The 20531-nt window shown below is 39.7% G+C and overlaps 1 protein-coding gene across 1 annotated transcript; it reads left to right on the forward strand.

Moving 5' to 3' along the window:
• The first annotated feature begins 8573 nt into the window (after positions 1 to 8573).
• Positions 8574 to 18642, forward strand: LOC306746552 (uncharacterized protein). The gene is made up of 6 exons (XM_079229479.1): positions 8574 to 8680; positions 12916 to 13042; positions 13728 to 13827; positions 15139 to 15307; positions 16236 to 16351; positions 16456 to 18642. The coding sequence occupies exons 1-6, from the start codon at positions 8614 to 8616 to the stop codon at positions 16801 to 16803; spliced, it is 927 nt and encodes a 308-aa protein (XP_079085605.1). The 5' UTR covers positions 8574 to 8613; the 3' UTR covers positions 16804 to 18642.
• Positions 18643 to 20531: the final 1889 nt, after the last annotated feature.

Below are 20531 nucleotides of genomic sequence, written 5' to 3' on the forward strand. Positions count from 1 at the left end.
AGTTCAGTTTGCATGTGATGTGCGTGTGTTGTGTTTATAATGACTGGATCGACTACAATCGCCCGTGCATGTGTCAGTGAAATTAATTGTTGGCACCTTGGCCACACGCACACGCGCACACACGCGCACGCACGCACGCACAGACACGCACGCACGCACACGCACGCACACACACGCACACGCAGCAGATCCATCAGCCTCCGCAGTCGCCCTGTGAATAAAAAGAGCTGTAATTGCAATCATATATGTGGAGCTCCAGCACGAAGCGCCATACCGTACCATTAGTATCACAAATAAGTAATAATTTGCTAATGACAACATTATGTTGAGTCAGTTTAGGGGCAATTAAAGTGAGTGATATTTACACATGCCCAATGAATCACCGAGCGTGGCAGTTCGGGCGGTCTCTAATGAATATTCATCCCGGCATTTCTCCCCTGCGCGCCGCAGTTTATAAACTGAATTATGGCTGATTTGCCCTTTTAAAAAATGAACATGGGCGCATCTCCCACAAGGAGGCGGCGAACAATAACGTCTGATTATAAAAATGTTTTACTGCTAAACTGCCGGTGAGTAGACGGCGGCAGCGTGGTTAAAGGCTCAGTTGGAGGGGTGCGGTGGAGGGAGCGCGCACCGAAAATCAATCCGGTTTACTCTCGGCCTGTCCACTTTTTTTAGACTGACATCAATATTAACAGTGTGCATTCAGGGGGCTCAATACATCACGAGCATCATACTGAACATGGAGCATGATTCGTTTTAACAGGCGGTAGTTTGTCTCCCGATTAGCCCGAGTGGGGGTCACGGTGCTCACCAACCTTCAGGGTGCCCATAAGGAGAGCGGCCCGGCGGCCTCGCCGTGCACCGCCGCTGATTTCTCCGGTTAATTGGCCCCCGTCGTGTGTGTCGGGCTGGGTGCTGACCTCTCAGGTGCAGGATCAACAGGCGACATCAGTTCGCATTCACGGGGGCGCTTAATAAGATGCGCTGCGCGTTTATCATGCAAATAAGCGGCTCTCTTAGCAGGTGCCAGCGCGCACTCAACACACGCACACATGTATAAGCAGTACTCATTATCAGACTGACGAGGCTTTAAGATGACAAATGCAGCTGGGCCTCACAATGTCAAACACATATACAAAAAAAAAATTAAAAAAATGTTCTTTTAAAATGCGACTTTCCCTTCACTATGCAAAGCTTCTTATATTGTAAACACCAAATGTACTTTGGACAAATCTTTTATAATTCCGAAGCGATGAGTAAATAATTTATTTCGGTAAACAAATGCAAGTGATGGCATTGTTAATTTCACTTTTGTAAACAAATAAATATCATGGCATAATTTAATAATTCTTATACCTCTATCCACACAAACAATATTCCTCACAGGCTTTTAAAGTGCTGAGATACGTCATGACACATTGGTTGAATTTAAGGTTTGCTGCATTCTTTAAGAGTTGTAGACTCTTTTTTTAAATGAAGAAAAAAAAGACACACCTAAACACTTAATTTGAAGTCTTCCTCTTTGAGTCAAATGTATCTGCTGCCATCTTGTGGTTCAATCCTGGAACCACACATGCGTTTCACATTTTAGATGATTCAGTGATCCCAGAGGAGAAAGTCTCTCCTTTGTTTCACACAGAGGTCAGAGGTCAGCTGAAAACCAAAGCAGACCTGGGTGGAATTTATGCTGTGCAAACTCCAAATTAGATCAATGTCCTCCCTCTAGTGATGACATGTTGGCCTACAAGTAAAGCCGACACAATATCTGACAAGCATATTATGAAAAGCTGAAAAAACAGGCAGCAGTTTTATACTCAGTGTGAATTCAGCAGCCGGACCAGAGCTCTCGTGGGATGCACTTCATGGTGGCCGCTTACAGTCTTTGTGGTAGAGAGGAAAAACAAGGGCCGAATAAATGCTGATTAACAGAAAACACCCGACCATTTCGCAACCCACATTCAGAAACAAAGGACATGTCGGCTGGAGGTATTCTGGTGCCTCAGAGGGTCTCACATTAGTTGATATATTTTGTTTCAACATGCTGATAAACAGCTGTGCAAAGCTAATATAGGCCAGTTGGGGAAATTATGGTTAAAGATATAGGGTAGGAATTAGTAAATCTCTAATTCAGTTTTCCTTGGGTCAGCAAAAATGTCTGTCTACATTAGAGTGATCCATTTGTTTAGTAAATCGGAGGCCTGCAACAAAAAAAGACCCAAATTAGAATCCAAAATGTAGAATCCTGGGTGAGCAAGAAAGTGATTCTTAGCAGGTCCTGTACACTAGATCATCTTCCTCCTAAAAGTGACTCATCAGTACACAAAGCTGACATATATGACAGATGTCTCTGGTAATTTTGGCAAGTGGAGCTCCGGGAACGGCAGCGCGCCCTCGTTGTCTATGTGTGTCTGAACCGTGTAGGCTTTGACCACCGCTCCCCACTCCAGCACTGAGCTTTGTATGATTCCCAGTCTGGCCTGTTCGTGAAACGCTGCTCCGAGCTCCCTGCCCAGGAAGATGTCTTGGCACTGGAGTGGGGACAAAGCCAAGGAATCTCTCTTCATCATGTCCAGGTTTGTGTCTTTATCCTTCTTGTATCTATTGGTGTCCAGGTGAGCCTCATTATCTCCGTCAGTGTCACTGTTTGAATCTGTGTTCCTGGCTTTGTTTGCATCTGGACAGTGATGAAGCGGCATCACTGTCAGCCTCTCCAGGTGTTGCACAGCAAAATGTCCCTCCGGGGAAGAAGAGGGTGTCTCGGCTCCCCCGGGCCCACAGTGGATCAGAGTGAGGTGTCTAACCTCCGAGTTGTTGAGCAGGCGAGCCGTGTTTAACGGCGACGTGAACCACACGGTTAAACGTCTCATCCGGAAGATGGGAGACGAGTGCGACTGCGGGTGGTGCAGCGTGGGAACCTGGATGTCCTTGCATCTGCATTCTGTCAGCGATGAGACGCTGCAGGGCTGCGGCTCCTGGCTGCAGGAGTAGTAGAAGAAGCTGTTGTGGGTCACGTAGGCCAGACGCAGGTCGGAGCGCTGCAGAGCCACCGACACACAGAGCAGCACCCAGAGGAGAGGGGCGGGAGGGCCGACGGCCGGCATCACTGCTGCAGGAGAGGCTCAGGCAGCATGCTGACGGGTGTGCATGTGTGGAGGTGTTAACATGCATATACCTGAGCCTACAGAAAAGAAAACAGTCAATATCAGAAAGAAAGTTTTAAAAAAGAGAAACACTCATACACTAAGTCAAGAGTTTATTGTGAATAAAGTTTGGTCTGTGTGAAGAGGCAAATAGTGGTGGAAGAAGTGCTCGTAATAGTAAGGAAAAGGAGCCGTTCCACAATGTTTAAATCGTCTGTTACAGGCAACAGTCCTGCATTTAGAATTATACTTTGGTAATAGCACAATATATATCGCTCTTCGTTACATTTACATTCATCATTTGTCATTTTTTGTTGTGTGAGCAAATTTAGATTGATGTTCTTTATGCCAATGTTGATAAATGTGCACTCAAATATATAAATAAATACATAATTAAGAATAAATAAATATATATAAATAGATTATTGTTAATGATGCAGTAATGTGTAAGTAGCATTTGAATGGCTTAGCTGTTAGAGGCGGAGCTGATTTTACTTACTTTGTATCCAGTTGGGTAGTTTAATTTATAACTTTACATATTATGTAATTATATTATATTATTATATAACTTGTAGTCCTCAGCCCCAACCGCCGCTGACCTTGAGTAAGGCAACATTTCAGATTTCGCACAAATCTCTCTGGAGTCACAAAAGGCTTGATCTAACTTTATTTTATGCGGTAGTACTACCCAAGAACTGTAAACAGACTTTGAAGAGTAACATCTTAATATGTCTTTCATTGCTGTTTGTCACATTCTATGAGTAATTTTATGTCATTTATCGTTCAGTAACACATTTGTCCGCTCCATGTCTCGGCTTCTTTTACTTCTGACTGAGAGCCGGTGTGAACTTTATCCTTTTTGCTGACAATGAACTTGACATTAGTTAACATTCTTGACATTGTTGAGGGAAAAGTCAAATTTGCCAGGTAAATCAAGCTTGGCTGAGTGAAATGTGTATATATAAATAAAATGCTTGGGCCATGAAGACAAACCAAGCTGTCTTTCAGTCCAGTTCAACTTTCATACTGGAGATTCCTGTTACTGGATTCTGGAGTAAAATATTCTGAGGTCGCACCCCTGTGTGTCTCTAATCCATTAAGTATTGTCTTGGAGAGAGTGGATGTGGACATAGTGACAGCTGGTTTGGATCAGTACTTTGTGGGAAACACACACACACACGCACGCACACACACACACACACACACACACACACACACACACACACACACACACACACACACACACACACACACACACACAGTAATGGGTGTGTTCTTCCTGTACTTTAACATTGTTTGGCACTGGGAGCCCACATTGAATTTCACAAAACACACAGACACACATTTAGAAAATTATAACTGTGGAGATGTGCTTCAAGATTCCAGGGAAAACATTGTTTTGAAATCTTGGTCTTTATGAAGGTCTGGGTAGATTTTCTGGTTTGGCAATAATATGAGAGCAAGAAAAATACTTTCTCCTTTCTCATTTTGAAGCCAGCATATAGTTGACAGCTATTCTTCCTTTGGCCTTATGTGACAATATATGTAACATCCAGATTACCATTCACATTGTCTGACAGTATCATATGCAATATGTTTATTTCAGCTCATCACCGAAGCTATATAATGTTGAGTGAAATACTCAAACCCAGGAGGGCTCTTGATTTGGAGATTCAACGAAATGGAAATATTGTCGACAGAACTCCAGATGAAAACAGTTTTGTGGGTTTGAACACTGTTTGGCTGCACAGCATGAGTTTCTACTTCATGACCACCAGCGGGTCAGAGAAGTTTATACGGGCTTCTTAGGTTTCTTTACTTTTCTGAATTTTGCTTGCTTGCTCCGAAAAATGTCAGATTTCTCTGAAGAAATGTTATTTTTTCCTGTTGAAAAAGAGGCTGTTAAGCTAATAACATTTAACATAACAATTTGATATGCATATGGTGATCAGCTGGTCTTAAAAGTTCTCTTTTTGTTATACAGAGCATCAAATAAAAACATATTTTTCGCAGGGTGAAGATATAGTGGAGTAATGCACCTGAGCAGAGAAGGACGTCGCTCCCCATATGTGTGTGTTGAAATCTGAGCTTCTCTGTGATTTCTTTAGCTAACCAGTGGGGCCCGCCCTACGTGCCCCACTGGTTAGCTCACGGCTGCTGGTCTGGTCTGCTCTCATATGGTCACAGTCCGTCCTTCATTCCCCCTCAGGTGAACACTGTTAGCTCTGTCTGCCTGCTGCTGTGGTTTGTACTGTTCTCACTGTTAATACATGGGTGGTGGAAGAAATGAAGTTGTAAACTAATACTTTGTTGGTTTGGTCACCAAAATATACAATATTACCATTCTATTTCCTTCAACAGACAAAATCACTGCCTTCAAAAATGTATTTTCCTATAGCTGGAATAACTAGATGGATTATGTTACAGTAATAGTTTAGTTTTTTTGTCTAGCATGTTGTATTGCCTTCGTGTCAATCAGTTGCACGACAGCTGGCATCCCCTGCAAAGAAGCAAGTCACACCTTTCAGGTGTACTGACGGGAAGCGTTTGATTTAAAAAATATATATTTTTGGTGGAAAACCCTTTAAGTTGAATATACAGTCGTAGTTGAGACAGTCAGTGTCTCAAAAACAACATGTGTTTAAGCTGCAGAAACAGCGCCCTCTAGTGGTAATTATGCCGGGAGGACCACAAGTCGATGTTTTGAAAAGCATGACCACAACTGTTCCTTGACCCTAACCATGTGCTTATTATTGTATCCATGTTCACAAAGGTCCCCTGGACATTAAGAAGTAGTCATTTTCTACCCAAACATAACATTAGCCTAACCTGAACCATATTGTCACATCACAAAAACAGATTTATTTTTCAATGCTGAATAATGTCTATTGGGCATGAACAAACTACGTATTTTGTTGTTAGAAGACTTTGCATAAAAGTTACTTTAAATCAATAGTTTAAGATTTTGGGAAGCACACTGCTTTGTTGTCTTGCTCTGAGTTAGATAAGAAGAGATATCCGTCTGTGTACGTGTTATAAGAGGAGACAATTAGCTTAGCTTAGCACAAAGACTGGAAGTAGGGGAAAACAGCTAGCCTGGATCTGTCTTCTGTCCTACCAGCCCTCTGAAGCTCACTAATAACAAATATTTAATCTGTACACAAAACAAAGTGTAAAAAATGTAAAGAGAATTCAGCTGCTGTCAGTCAAGAAACAGGAAACCCAGTAATGCTAATCTCAAACGAACTGGGATTTAGTGATCACGCTTCATCTTCACACTGCAGCAACATAAAGTAGAAAGAAATCCAAGATGAATGTATGACAAGACAAGTTCTTTAAGATTAGTTAACTCTTTTTCATTAAATGGAATCTATTGCTGATGGATTTGATGCTTTGTTGTTATGCCAACTAGTGCTGAGAGCAAAGGCAGACAGGAAGATGATAGCGATTAAACACAGGGACAACACAAGGTGGTCTTACTGTCACGACCACCTTGCTCGGCCCAGCTCGGAGGAAATGTATGCAGATGGCAGATTCAGAGTGCCGCTCTTTGCTTTTCCTGCGGGACCAAAAATTCTTAACGCCACACTTCCTTTTGTCAGGAGTACATACTTTCTATCTCCTGGCTGTACAGACTTCCACCAACTAAGATATAATGAATGAGCGTCTGGCTGCATGTCTGGTTTGGGAGTCGCTAACTCGGACCTCAAACATCAGGCTTAAGAATCCGTTTTGTAGGTCAGGGGTGAAGTTTGCCGCGCTAAAACATCCACTTTTGTCTTCTTTTGTTCTCAGATGAAACCAAAGCAGAAGTTCACAGGATGACAAGCGACATCATACAGTCAATCCAGCATCAAAAGCAGTTGCAGTGTTCATCTGTGACATATTTTACAGTTTTCCATCTCAAGCGATTGGCAAGAATGTTTCTATTACATAACACAGACACAGGAATGTAATGTAACATGAGCATATACTGGTAAGCAAGGCTCGGCTTTCTCTTCCTTTTTACGGACTAACTACAGGACACAAACATACAACTTAACAGCTGGTAAAGAAGCCCATCCTAAATGGTCATCAATGCCACACAAGAATCGTAAGTTTCCCAGTTTTCTAATGTGTGACTTACCTCGAGTCGCTGCTGAATAGCTGATATGTGAATGCGTCAGTTTGAGGCTGGGATGGGGAGGAAAAATCACACATCAAGCTGACGTCAGGATGGGGGAAGTATCCCACAGAGGAAGCTGTAACTCACTTCAAGTGTAGGCTGAGTTCAGCCTCAAGTACTGCAGACAAATGTTCTTATCACAGCAGACTTGAACCAAAGACAATCCCACAGATCATTTTCTTGGTCTATTTTTAGACCATTTTTAACAGGATAAAGGTACACCTAGAGGTGTACTAATACTGATGTATTGATTTAATCTAAGATATAATATATATATATAAATATAAATATATATATATATATATATATATATATATATATATATATATATATATATATATATACGTATATATATATATATATATATATATATATATATATATATATATATATATATATATATATATATATATATATACGTATATATATATATATATATGTTCGGGTTAGGGTTATGTCAATATGTAATCTCATATTGGTATGGCCAGTCTCACTCTCAAAAGCATAGGCGTTATTTTTAAAATTGTATTTTAAAACATTAAGTTATGTAGGCCTATGATAATTTTTAACGGCTTAGAAAGTATTTTTAATAATTTATATATCATTGGACTTTACACACACATTACTCACATTACTCATTTGCTGCCAAAAATAAAAAAGGAGGTATTCAAGAAGAAGAAGAAAAAACTCTTTGGAAAAACAGGTCATTTCCCAACGTGACAAAAACACCAGCCAACGTTTGCTGCATTCAGGTGCTGTCGGAAATAATATGATTAGAACTTGAAAAACGCCATCGGACTTTAAGATTTATTAGAGCAACGTTGGCCGTTGTGTATGTTAAAACCGATCTGTGATGTGCTATTTCTTATGTTTATTGTTGCTGTTTTCTATTCTTTTTATTGCTTTGTAGCCTTTGCCAAGTATGATACCGACGTCTTTTTTTCTCCTTCAGAATTAAGTTGTTTTGCTCTCTTAGGTCGTATTTCATGGATGAAGGTATACATGGGAGGGGCTTCCTTTAATAATAAGAGTATATATGTGTTTAAACATTATTTGAGGAAATGATTTGACACACAAAACTGAAAAAAAGAACAAAAAAGTATGTAGTATTTGGAACCGTCGATTTACGAGGTCTGGGAAGGCAGCACAGGAAAGGGGACGTAGCATCCGCTTTGACGAATTCGGGAGCTGAGATGCTGCCCTGTTGGTGGTTTTCCTGCCGCTTCCCAAGGAAACTTGCGATTCGTTAGTGTCTTAGTTTCATAGTTACATTGAAAAAGAAAAACAACGAAACGCCAGTTGAGGATGGGTTTGGCGTCGTTTCTTTCCGTTTCCCTCTTCCTCGGCTGCCTACAAGCGGCGTTCTCCTTCGGTGAGTTTACGCAGCTCCGTTACTAGCTTACGCACATGTGCATCAGATAATTAGCTTTCATGTGTTGAAGCCTCCGCCCGGTTCAACTCCTCCGTGGTGCCGAATTAACCCTGACGTGTCACACAATTGTTGACACATTTGTGTTTTGTCACAACACAAATGTTGCGGGAGGTCGTGACAGTTTTAGTGTGAAGAGGTGAAAGTATGACGTAGCGCTGGTCTCGCGGGGAAGCGCGAGCTATCCTATTCACTTCCACCATTTATAATTGTTTTCATGCTCAGACACTGTACAGTTGACGTGGACCACGTTAGGCAGATGCAGTTTCACAATACCAGTCTCTCCGGCATTAAAAATACAATATATTATTGTAATCATAAAATGACCCTTTAACACAGAAGAAGACAGCGTTTAGCTGTAAGAAGGGGATCACACCTTAGCTTTAATATAGTGTGTAACGTTACATTTGACCCCAGACAGCTCTTAAACATGCTGCTCAATAATAAAGTAACTACCAAAACAACATAATCGTGGATATATTGGATGGATTCATCTCAGTTCAAATATGGCTGCTTGAACAAACCTCCTGATGAGAAGTTCTGTCTTTGGGGTTTTCTTTATTTCCTCTTTGTACTTTTCAGTATTACCCAAGACACTTTGTTTGTGTAATGTATTTCTGTAATTGTTCTGCATTTTTTTATTTGTTAGAATTAGAGATAAACAGACAGTATCACATGCAGGAATCACCCTGCAGAAGCCAACATACATGCAGGTGTACTTAAAAAAAAATTGATATCAACTGGAATATTGTGTACTGTGGTATGCCTGTAAATGTTCTTTTCTTATTAGAAATTGATGAAATACGGTATAGTTATTTAACATGTTGCTTCATTTGCCATATAAGTAACACAGGCAAGTCTCTAATAAGGGCAGACCCTGCAACAAAAATGCTGAAGTTTAGAAATAGGATCTGAAACTTGGGCTGTCAAACTGCCAGGAAGAATGGGGGGGGGGCTCTTAAAACCATTTCTGGATCTTCACCAAACATCATTTAATGCTTTCTCGCCATTATATTTCTAGAACTTGCTGCGGGCCAATAAAAAATGGTCCGCGTGCCGTAGTTTGGACACCCCTGATTTAACGAGTCCTCAAGCAAACTTGCATCGATCCTCTTCAGTCTGAGGGATCTGCTGCAACACACATTATGCTTAAATGCATTTTTGGTCATGCTATCAGCCGGACCGCTTGACGTCTTTGTAAACATGAACTATTTAGGTAATTCAGTATTTTCTGCTCGTCTATGTCTGATAAATAAATATAAATAATTATGAGAAAAATGGCAACACTGATTTGAATCACTCCGACATTTAACAAGTGACTAAACAAACTCCTACCTCAAAGTAGCCTATACACCTATACTCGCCTATACAAACCTGTTTAGGCAAATAACTTACCATGGGTATGCAAAAAATATATTACAAAATGAATTGAAATTTACGAATATTCCATTTACGCTGAATGTTACACTGTGGTAATTAAGGTGAAATCTCAGGACGGCTCTCCTAAAGTTTGGCCAAAAAAGGAGGGATTTCCTTCATATAAAAAAAATATACATTACTTTTACTCATCATAATCTTAACTGTGTGTGTGTGTGTGTGTGTGTGTGTGTGTGTGTGTGTGTGTGTTTGTTTGTTTGTTTGTTTGTTTGTTTTTATAGGCCTGCATATGAGCAAATTTACAATGACCGGAAGTTGGAGGAATGTTTGACAGCCACGACCCTTATAATTCACAGACTTATCAGGAAGACACGGCAGCAGGGTTATAAACTGCCTCAAGAGAAAATAAAAGCGCTCTGGCAGCTGTATATCAATCTGACTGAAATCGGTTTCTGTTAGTTAAGCGTGGATATATACGTGGTGTATTATCTGTGAGAGAGATTGATACAGTTGTGATGAGTCACCGTATACAATAGCACAACTTCTGGCACTGAGTGGGGCTTTCCAAGAGAATACAAACCCAACCTTTGGAGTTTCAGTCATACATTGGAATAGATTTTCCCATTGTGTCATGCCTCGCCTAACATTTCACCACAGTGCTAGTTGTGGAGCTTTACGGTCATTTTCTCAACAAAACTCCCAATTGGTTGCAAAATCAGTCAGAGATATAAAGATGACAATAACAAATGCACCACAATATGCAATAGGAGAAGATTCATATATGATGATATATATACAATATCAACAAATGTAACAAGGAAGAGGAAGCATTAATAAAAACAGGAAGCATTAATGAAAACAAGGAAATATTAAGTATCAAGAAGTAATAGAAAGATTTTGTACTTGAATGCTCATATATTTGCACTCAATAATCTTTTTGCACATAATTGTTTCATTGCACATTGTTGGACTTCCTTCATCACCACTGACCTCCTTTTTAACATCTGATAGCATTTGCTCTTCCTGCTTCGGAAAGTGGTTTTGCTTCCTATGCACAAATTTGTCAGACGTGTTATATCATATTTCTCTTTTCTCGTGAAGTGACTCTTACAAGCTGCTTCTCTCGTATGAACTTCTAAACATGCTCAGTGTTTAGTAAATAATTTTCCTCAGCTGGGGGGTTGACCTCCTTCCCAAAGTTGACATTTTGAATATTGTTCTACTGTACTTAAAGTTAGGATTATGTATTTGTCCGTGCTGTAAATAATTGTGCCAGGAATTGTTTTCTCTAGTATTGATGCAATCTCAGATTTAACAGGTACAACGTAAAACGGCAGTTAAAATTCTGAACTGGTGTGGTTTCGCGCTACCTTGTGGTGAACGCCCTCAGCGACCAACGTGACAGTAGCGGTTAACGCTTCTTTGACAGCACGTTCGCCTTCATCTGTGATTTCTCTTTCACTCGTGTTTGTGTCTGAGCCGCTCTGCTTTTGTGTGGGTATATGATATCACGTGCATGTTAGTTCACAGAGGAATTGAAACTGAAATGTACTTTTAATCTCTTAATGTGTGTGTTAACAGAGGTGACTCATTCAGGGTTGATTTTTTTTTTTTAAGGTTTGTACAGCCATGGCTTCTTTTTTTTTATTGACCTTTTTGAAAATGCTAGGCCAAAGTCAAACTTCAAAACACTACTTTATTTATTTACCTTAATCTTTGTGTCTTTATTTCTCTCTCTCTGTCTTTCTTTACTTTCCTGAACACACTTGGAGAGTTAAAACAAATGTCATCAGTGTATTACTTTTATACTGTGTATGCCAAGAATGAGCTTTTAATAATTTTAATCCAACCATTTTTGTTGACAAATTTGAAGAGAGCATATCCCAACATGTTTCGGCCTGCATGATAAATGTACAAGTGTGTGTGTGTGTGTGTGTGTGTGTGTTTTTTAACAGTAACTGTGCAATGCTGCGTGGCATGGCTGCTTCCTGTAACTTGAGGTAAATCGTCAGGCTTGTGTAAACACTCACTGGATAAAAATAAATCTTGGTTCCAGAGCTGATCATCACTACGATTGAAATCATTTGATGGTCTTCTAATGAGGCTGAGTTGCCTGACATTCAACTGCAAGTCACGGCACTGAAGTGAGGTTCAGTTAACAAGGGAGTCGGGTTTAATTGTACTCTGTTTTTGCTATTTTTAATTAAAGGAAGTATGTGCGTGTTGTTAGGAAGTGTCCCTTTTCTGGGTTCCTCGATATCAGGAGAGAACATTCACATTGCAAGTTTCTGGTCGATTAGATTTAAAGAACCCAGTACATTGAGTGAAGTTGTAGTTCTACGATCAAGTTTAAAGAAATATACGTGGACTAACTGCACTTTGTCTGTTAACGAAAGCCCAACTATTTTCTGACAAAATTATCTTGCACATGCTGTATTTTTGTGTTCTGTAACCTTCCTGTCTCTGTCTGTGTAGGCATGGCAAAGCATGTCCACCCATAAAAGAGGTTCACCAGGATTGTGTTGTGTAGCAGTTTGAATGCAGCGCCCTCTAGTGGGAGGTTTTAAAAGACACAAAGCCGACCCAGACTTTTTACAGATTTATGGGGAAGAAGGGTGGTGGGAGGATTAAGCAGAGAGTCTTTAAGTTACTTTAATGTTAATGAAAGTGTTAAAAAAGGGGAATTCTAACAATTATGTGTGCAATATTAATTTCCTGGCTGTGTTTTGAGAACGTTCAGTATGAAACGTGAATACCTTGTGACGTCTGCAGTCTGACGTTTTGTGTCTCTGTTTCCACAGTGGAGCCGCCGACCAACGTGACACTGCACTGCCGCAATATGCACAACGTTCTGAAATGGAGTTACAACCGACACTCCCCAGGGCTGAGATTCAGAGTCAATATTGGCTCAACAGACGCAGAAGACGGGTTAGTGATTTCCTTTGTACACTTCACCTGCTAAACGTCAGTTTGCCCGTTTAGAAGTATTACCCGACCATCAACCACTAAGCGATAAGATTGAGCATTGCATGCAGAGGTGCTGTGGTTGAAGTGCTTTCAGGGTGAAAGAGAGGGCGAGAGGGGCTGAGCCCGGTGAAGATAGAAATGGGAAAACAGTCGCACACACCATGCAAAAGATAATTCATAATTTACCAATGTTTGGACATGGCAGTCTTCTCCAGGGTGAAGAGGATTAAAGTGGTTGACAAGCTGCCCGGCTGCAATGAGCCAAAGCATAATAGCCGACAGCCGAGATGAGGGGTATTCATCTACATCCCAAGATATCGCTAAATTCTACACACCTGTCCTTAATTTAATCAAATATATTCTTACAGTAACCTATCAAAATTTTTATTATGTTCATGTAGAAAAAACTTAGGGTTTGGGCTTGAACATGATTATATATTGAACAAGATATCTATTATTAGCTCCAAACAATTAAAAGTGTTATTAAGCATTTATTGACTGTCCACATACATGTACAGTAGGCTAGCTATTGTTAATGCGTTTTAAACTTCTCAAGACATGATGATAGTAAGTGCTTTTAGTCTTTCAGTTATTTGCTCATTATTTTCTCTTCACAAGGTCAGTCTTGTCTCATTTGTTTCCCCAGGTATCCTAAAGAGTTTTGGGTGAACTCTTCAGCTCCACTACAAGCAGACGTGTCATTTCTCTCTGACACAAATAATGCATACCATCTTGCCCTAACTGCCGTAATTGGACAGAATGAGTCTGCTGCTGAGGAAGGAATTTCTTTCAGCTATTACAAGTCCTCTCAAGCAAATCAGAAATGTGAGTATTGTTGTCGATCATATTTCACTTTTTAGTTTGAAAAACCTGAATTAATGAGTTCAAACACTAATGCATCTCCTGAAAATAGACGGGTAGAAAAATATGGTAAAAATGAATGACAACCATGCCGGTTACATTTGGAGTCAATGACGGGACCAACATGCATTTGTGCAATAAATGTCGGGCAATCCGTCCAATGTCAACCTCTTGGTGTCGCTGGAGGACAAATCAGGAGATCATTGAAGTAATTTAGGATGCATCATCTGGAACAAGTTACTGAATTAGTAGTAAAGCATCTCATTGGTTAATAAAATAAAAAAGTAATTGATGCATTTATTTACAAGATAATTTTCAATCTATGAATAAGTTGACTTAATTGTAAAGTAATTATTATTTGACAAAAAAAAGGGAGCTGAAAAAATATTAATAATCCAATATCAATGTACATCAATAAATAGTTCAGATTAAAACAGGACCTCATGGTGCATTCAGGTGCACCACGTAAACTCTGAAAACTATACTTGAATGAGCACAACATTCTTTTGAAAAAAGGAAAGATAATATTTTTCTTTTGTTGAAATACAAATACATATGTCATTACCTGTTTATTCAATACAGCATTTTAAATGATTATATAACAATATCCCATTCATTTCTACATAGATTAAACAAATTCCATCAAAACAATATTTTGTTTGTTGTCTAACTCCACAAACAAATAGTGAGATACTTTCTGACAGTTTCCCACTAAATGTCAGCAATAGCTGTTCATACATCATCTCAGCATACCTGCGTCCCTCACATGAAATTAAGATTACGATGAAGCCATTTTCATGTTTCCAGGTCATTTGGACTTCCCATCAGTGAACGTTGAAATCCAACATGATGGCTTTGTCCGATTCCGCTTCACACATCCCTCACTGGTGTACCCGCAAAAGTTGCCAAGCAGTCTGAATAAAAGAAAAAGGAAGCAGAGAAGCAACAAGCTATCTTGGTTTCAATACCGTGTCGTGATCATCCACCAGGTCAGACTGCAGTTTAAATACCTGCTCCACCTTCTAAAGATGGAAGGACATTAATGAGACATGAGATAACTAGATGAAGACCTTTCAGTTTCCTCATGTGATGACTACTAGTCAAACAATGATGATTGGTTTAGCATGAAATACTTCTGTTGATGTAGTTTTATCATTTATTAGTAGTTGTACAACTACTGTCACTGTTTGTTTCAGAAGGAGGGACACCTCGACTTTGAATGTAACGAGAGGGTCTGTGAGGAGACTATTCCAGTGGATGCTGCACAGAAGAAACACTGTCTGAAGATGAATGGAGAGCTGGATAAGATCTTAGTTCAAGCCACACAAGAGTACTGCGTCCCGCCACGAGAAGAAGCACCGAGCCGTTGAGTAACGTTTTTATCTTTTTTCTTTTCTTTCTGGTTGTCTCTCGTACGAACGAACGCACGTCTGTTTGTCTGTCGATATATAGCTGTCTGTCTGTCGAATACAATAGCTACGGAACGCCTGGATTGAAATTTAAGGATGAACTGATCAGATGGTTTTGGTCAAAGGTTACTGTGACCTTGCATCCATTCCATTATTACAATGTCCTGGTAAAGCCTTTTGCAAATATCTTGAAATTTGGCCTCTTGGTTGGAAAAAAGGAAAAAACCCTGCAAGTGTTAAACGCAAAGCCGGATGGTTTGTGCACTTACCAGTTGATCAAAACTGCCCATATAATATAATAATGGTGACATTTCAGCATTTTTATTGTGAGTCTTTATTGCCATATTTTGTATTTACTTTATCCAAAAGAAAATAAATATCATAACAATATTAATATAATAAATAATAGTAGATTAGGTTTCTGCTTTTTTCTAACTCAGCCAACCCTGTACATCGCCAATGGCTGTTCTTCAAGGTGTATTTTCCTTTTAATATTAACACCTTTTAAAACCATAAACCGCCATGATTTATGGTGTCTTCTGGAAATAAGCAGTTACTATTTTGAAAGTGTGACCTCAGATTTAAAGAGAAGATGTTTGTTCCACCACTGGTTCCCAAACGTTTTCACTCCCGACACCAGGCTGAAGGTTTGATCATCAGCAGCTGGACCCTTTTTATTCTACAGTCCGTATCAAGCCTCATTATTGGTCGGTTTAACTCTGTTCTTTCACAAACCTGTTCATGCTTTTATTCTGCTGAAGTCACAAAGCCCACTTTGAATAAACCACTGAGTCAGAGCTGCCACGGGTTTCTTTGTCTTGACTGTGTGTTTGTGGCTAAGAGTCCTTCTGTTAACGTACATATTCTACATCTGTTTCATCTAGTTCTCATCGCCGTCTACGTCGTTTGCAGCCTGTCAGCCCTATGTGCGATTGGTTTTATCCTCTGCATGGTGTACCGGAAATGGACCAAGCCGAATTCAGCTTCACCGCAGTCTGTGGTATGTTCATCCTCCCAACTCTGGTTGTCTTTGATCATTTATATGGAAATCAGTTGTCTCAAAATGTCAACCCATATCTAAGAATTCCTCTTTGTGTCTTGAAGATGTTCCCGAATTCCCTGAGGCAGGTGATCTCTGAAGTGGATAAAGAGACATGCATTGTGGCAAAAGTGGAGCCTTCCTCACCCACACCTCTACTGTCGGCAGAGGAGAACGAATTCACAGAGTTTGTTCTTCCCACTACTGAGCCCGAGCTCCGTCTGCCCATCAGGATTTCAACCGAGGATGAAGGTGTGTGTGATGACGTGGAGGGAGCGGTTAATGGAGAATCTGGGTACGCGCCAGGCACACACCTGGATGAAGACGAGGTGCCGTACTCCAGTGGTTATGAGAAACGTTCGGTGTTGGTTGAGTTGGCACCAGATGAACTGGCTGAGGGTTACCGTGGCTAACGGTGGGACCTCTGCACATTGCGGCACATTGAATGTTCGTCATTGGGTCAAATGAGACTGGTTACAGATTTCAGGTTGTTTGGTGTGTGTGCTCTGGTCAAACAGTCTCAACGCCAAGTGAAAGCAGAATAAGAGATCATATGCTAGTGAACCTTAATGTCAGTTACATTTCCTTTCCATTTCCATTATTAAGCCAAAGCAGCACCTAAAGGAGCCTTTGTTAAATATATTCCTGCAAAACCATTGCAATTAGTTACACTATCACTAACGTCGGGTGAAAATCACCCGAACAGGTGCCTGTAGAAAAAAAAAGAAGTGATCGGAGCAGGAAGACACGCCCACCTTCACTAACGTCTGTGAGCAGCATGAAGCTACAGAAGGACCCACGCAACTCGGACAAAAGCTACACAATAAAAATATCGTAACGACAATCGCTCGGGTGGAAATCACCCGACGTTAGTGTTCTTGGGTTAAAAGTGATGTCAGCAAGTGGTCATGCTCACTTCCAGTTATTACTACGGGACTTTTATCTGTAGCTAAAAACAAAAATAACTTATCTTTGACGTTTACACACTAGCATCATCATGCTAGCTTCACTATCTTCGTCATGCTAGCTTCACTATCTTCGTCATGCTAGCTTCAACATGCTAGCTTCACTAGCTTCATCGTGTACAGAATCCCACACAAGGACTCAAAGGGCCTTAACTGTGCTGCGTCTCCTGTAAGCTGCTGAAATACTAATCAACGATAACATTTACAGACTGTCTCTTGAACCTCTGTTAATTATGCATTATCATCTATTTGCCTGTGACGCATGCATACAGGCATTAGTATACAACACCGTAATCTATGCGGAATAGTACGTCTATGAATACTGAGAAATAACTTGTTTGCTTATTTGCGTTTTTGACCTGAATTGAATCCTTTTGATTGATGATGCTAATAGCACCTTTTTTAAAGTCCCAGAGAACCGGAAGTTAGAATGTGACATTTTTTATATTTGGGCGGGTGTCGTTGATAGAATCTTACATCACGTAAACCTAAACGTGTAAACTCCCGATGGGATCGCTCTGCCAGCTGCTGGTGTAGTTTAAATGGATGGGTGGTCATCTTTTGCCTTTAAGTGCACTTATTTAGATAAATGTAAGAAAACACCCTGCAGTTGAAAATTAATAATATTTATGAAAATAATGTTATGTTTCACTCGGCCTTTAAGTCCAATTATGCAGTTTTTGAGAACTGCAAATAAGTTTCTCATGAAAGGAGTTGCGCCCTTGCACCAGTGAAGTGATGTAAGTTACATTACACATCTGTTAGACTTCGTGTTGTTCCTTTGTCCAAGGTTTAGTCACTTGTTGAGTCATTGTTTTGTATGCAACTTTTTTGAATGACTTAAAGCATACAGAGCACAAGAGTTTATACTCAGTTCTGAATATATGAGTACAGAGTCTGGCTGGAGTGAACTCGCAGCACATTTTAAGTGAAACTCCCTATGAAAAGGGGAATCGGTGCTTTTATTTGTATATTTTGCAGTCCACTAATTTAAAATTGGAAAGAACTGATTTAATTTCCACCCAGAGTGATTATCAGGGCGTGCACTGTTTGGATGTGTTGATGTTTGGATAAACGGACAGTTTATTAAACTCAAGCACTTGATTCTCTAATAATTTAGCTCCCTAGTTGTTCATTGTCTCTGTATCGATCTGGTCCATCTCACTGCATCTAGCCACATAATGTTTCCTTTTCTGTCAGCAAACTACTGTTTTTATTTGTTTATCTTCTGTAATTTGTGTAGTTGTTTAGTTTGCATATTTTCAATAAATAAAACAAAATCTGATAAAGGTATTTATGAGCCCTTTTCTGTTTGTATCCTGTTCTAAAGATGTGATGGCAGGAGGATAATGTGACTACGTACATCTACTCAAGTACTGTACTTGTACTCAAGTACTGTACAAATACAAGGTATTTGAACTTTACTTGAGTGTTTCCATTTTAGGAAATGTTATACTTCACCACATCTAAGAGGCACATATTAAGCTTTAGAATGAAGGACATTATTAATACTTTTACTCAAGTGAAGGATCAGATTACTTATCCCACCGCTGGTGTTGGATGTTGTCTGTCTATCTGTCTGTATATCTGTCTTTAATCTCATGTTGCCATCACCAAATTATTGTATATGAAATGCAAACCATTGAGGAAGGGAAGTTGGTATTTCAGTTCAGTGAATCCGCTGCATTACAGCCGAGTTATTGCCGTTCCTGTCTAAATCACTACGTCAGAGGCTGTCACGCTACGATGTAAAGGAAGAAGCACACATGACATGTGTGCAACAATGTTGTTCCTTCTTCTCTCTCTCTCTCTGTGTGTGTGTGTGTGTGTGTGTGTGTGTGTGTGTGTGCGCGTGTGCGTGCGTGTGTGTGTGTTTTCCTTCCTCTTTGCTGTCTGTGTGGAAGTAGGGAGACCTTTTTAGGTGTGTGTCCTCGAATCATTCTTGGAATCTGGTTTATAGAAAGAAGGATTTCTGGTAACCTTTTTTTTTTTTACAGTTTTTAATATATATATATATATATATATATATAAAAATTTGATTTAAAAACAAATGGCATTTGATGAAGTTCAGTCCAACTGTAATGAGAAAATCGGGATTTCAAATTGGACAGTCATGATTCATTTTTAGGTTTTGCAGAACAATGATTATATAATCTCAGCCACCTCTCTAGATATTTATAAACCCATTCACAATATATACATAATAATTAACACAAAGTGGAAATATGAAGTGTGAGAAAATATGTCACCCCTCCTCCTTTCTCTCCCTCTCTCTGTTGTCACTGAGTCATTATGCAACACATTTCCAGTAAACTGTTGGTGTTTCCAGTAAAATGTGTGCACGGTTCATAATCATGGTTCAACTAACGAATACTTGTAACTGTGTCAACCTGAAGCAGGACAGTGGGGCATTTATTCTAACCTGCAGAGAAAAGAGAGCGAAAAACTCACAGAGCTTCATTTAAAGAATGTATTAATGGGCCTTTTACATGAAAATATATATATATATATATATATATATATATATATATATATATATGATGGCTGAATTCCATTTTGCTGCTTCAGTTCAGGGTGCTGGTGTTGTGCAGGCCGGCTCACTGTCACACTGCCATTTACAGTATACTTGGACATTTGAGTAGAATAGTGTTCATACTTTTTCTACGATAAGTCAAAAATATTTGCTGTGAAAAAGGACTATTACTGTGGAAAATTCATGCCTACTTTTTTATTAATTTAAATGTAAACTTGAGAAAAAGATGACAGTCCAATCCAGAGTATGTACGATGTAATATCAGCAAAGCAGTACAGCTTGGTGTCCAGAAATGTGGGCAAATTGGGCAAAGTAAAAAAAAAATGATGAGATAGATGCATTAGAAGAAAAATGTATATTTTTTATTTTAACAGGATTACATGTGTTACTAGTTTTACTGATAAATGGTATTATAAGTGGTGGGCGGCATGCCTTTTTTTCAGCTTTCAGAGGGGGCATGACGGAACAAAGTGTAAGAACCACTGTGTCAAGCAACAACTATTGACATGTTTTACTTGCCAATTTAAAAAAAATGAAATAATGCCATTGTGTGTCACATGTCAGTGCTCTTTGTTTTCTAAAAAGGTGTCCAGTGACCCTTCAAACATCTGATGCCGAGCAGAAACAAAGTGTCAGTCGGCTC

This window comes from Taurulus bubalis, assembly GCF_910589615.1.
Source record: "Taurulus bubalis genome assembly, chromosome: 14".
NCBI classification, from domain to species: Eukaryota; Metazoa; Chordata; class Actinopteri; order Perciformes; family Cottidae; genus Taurulus; species Taurulus bubalis.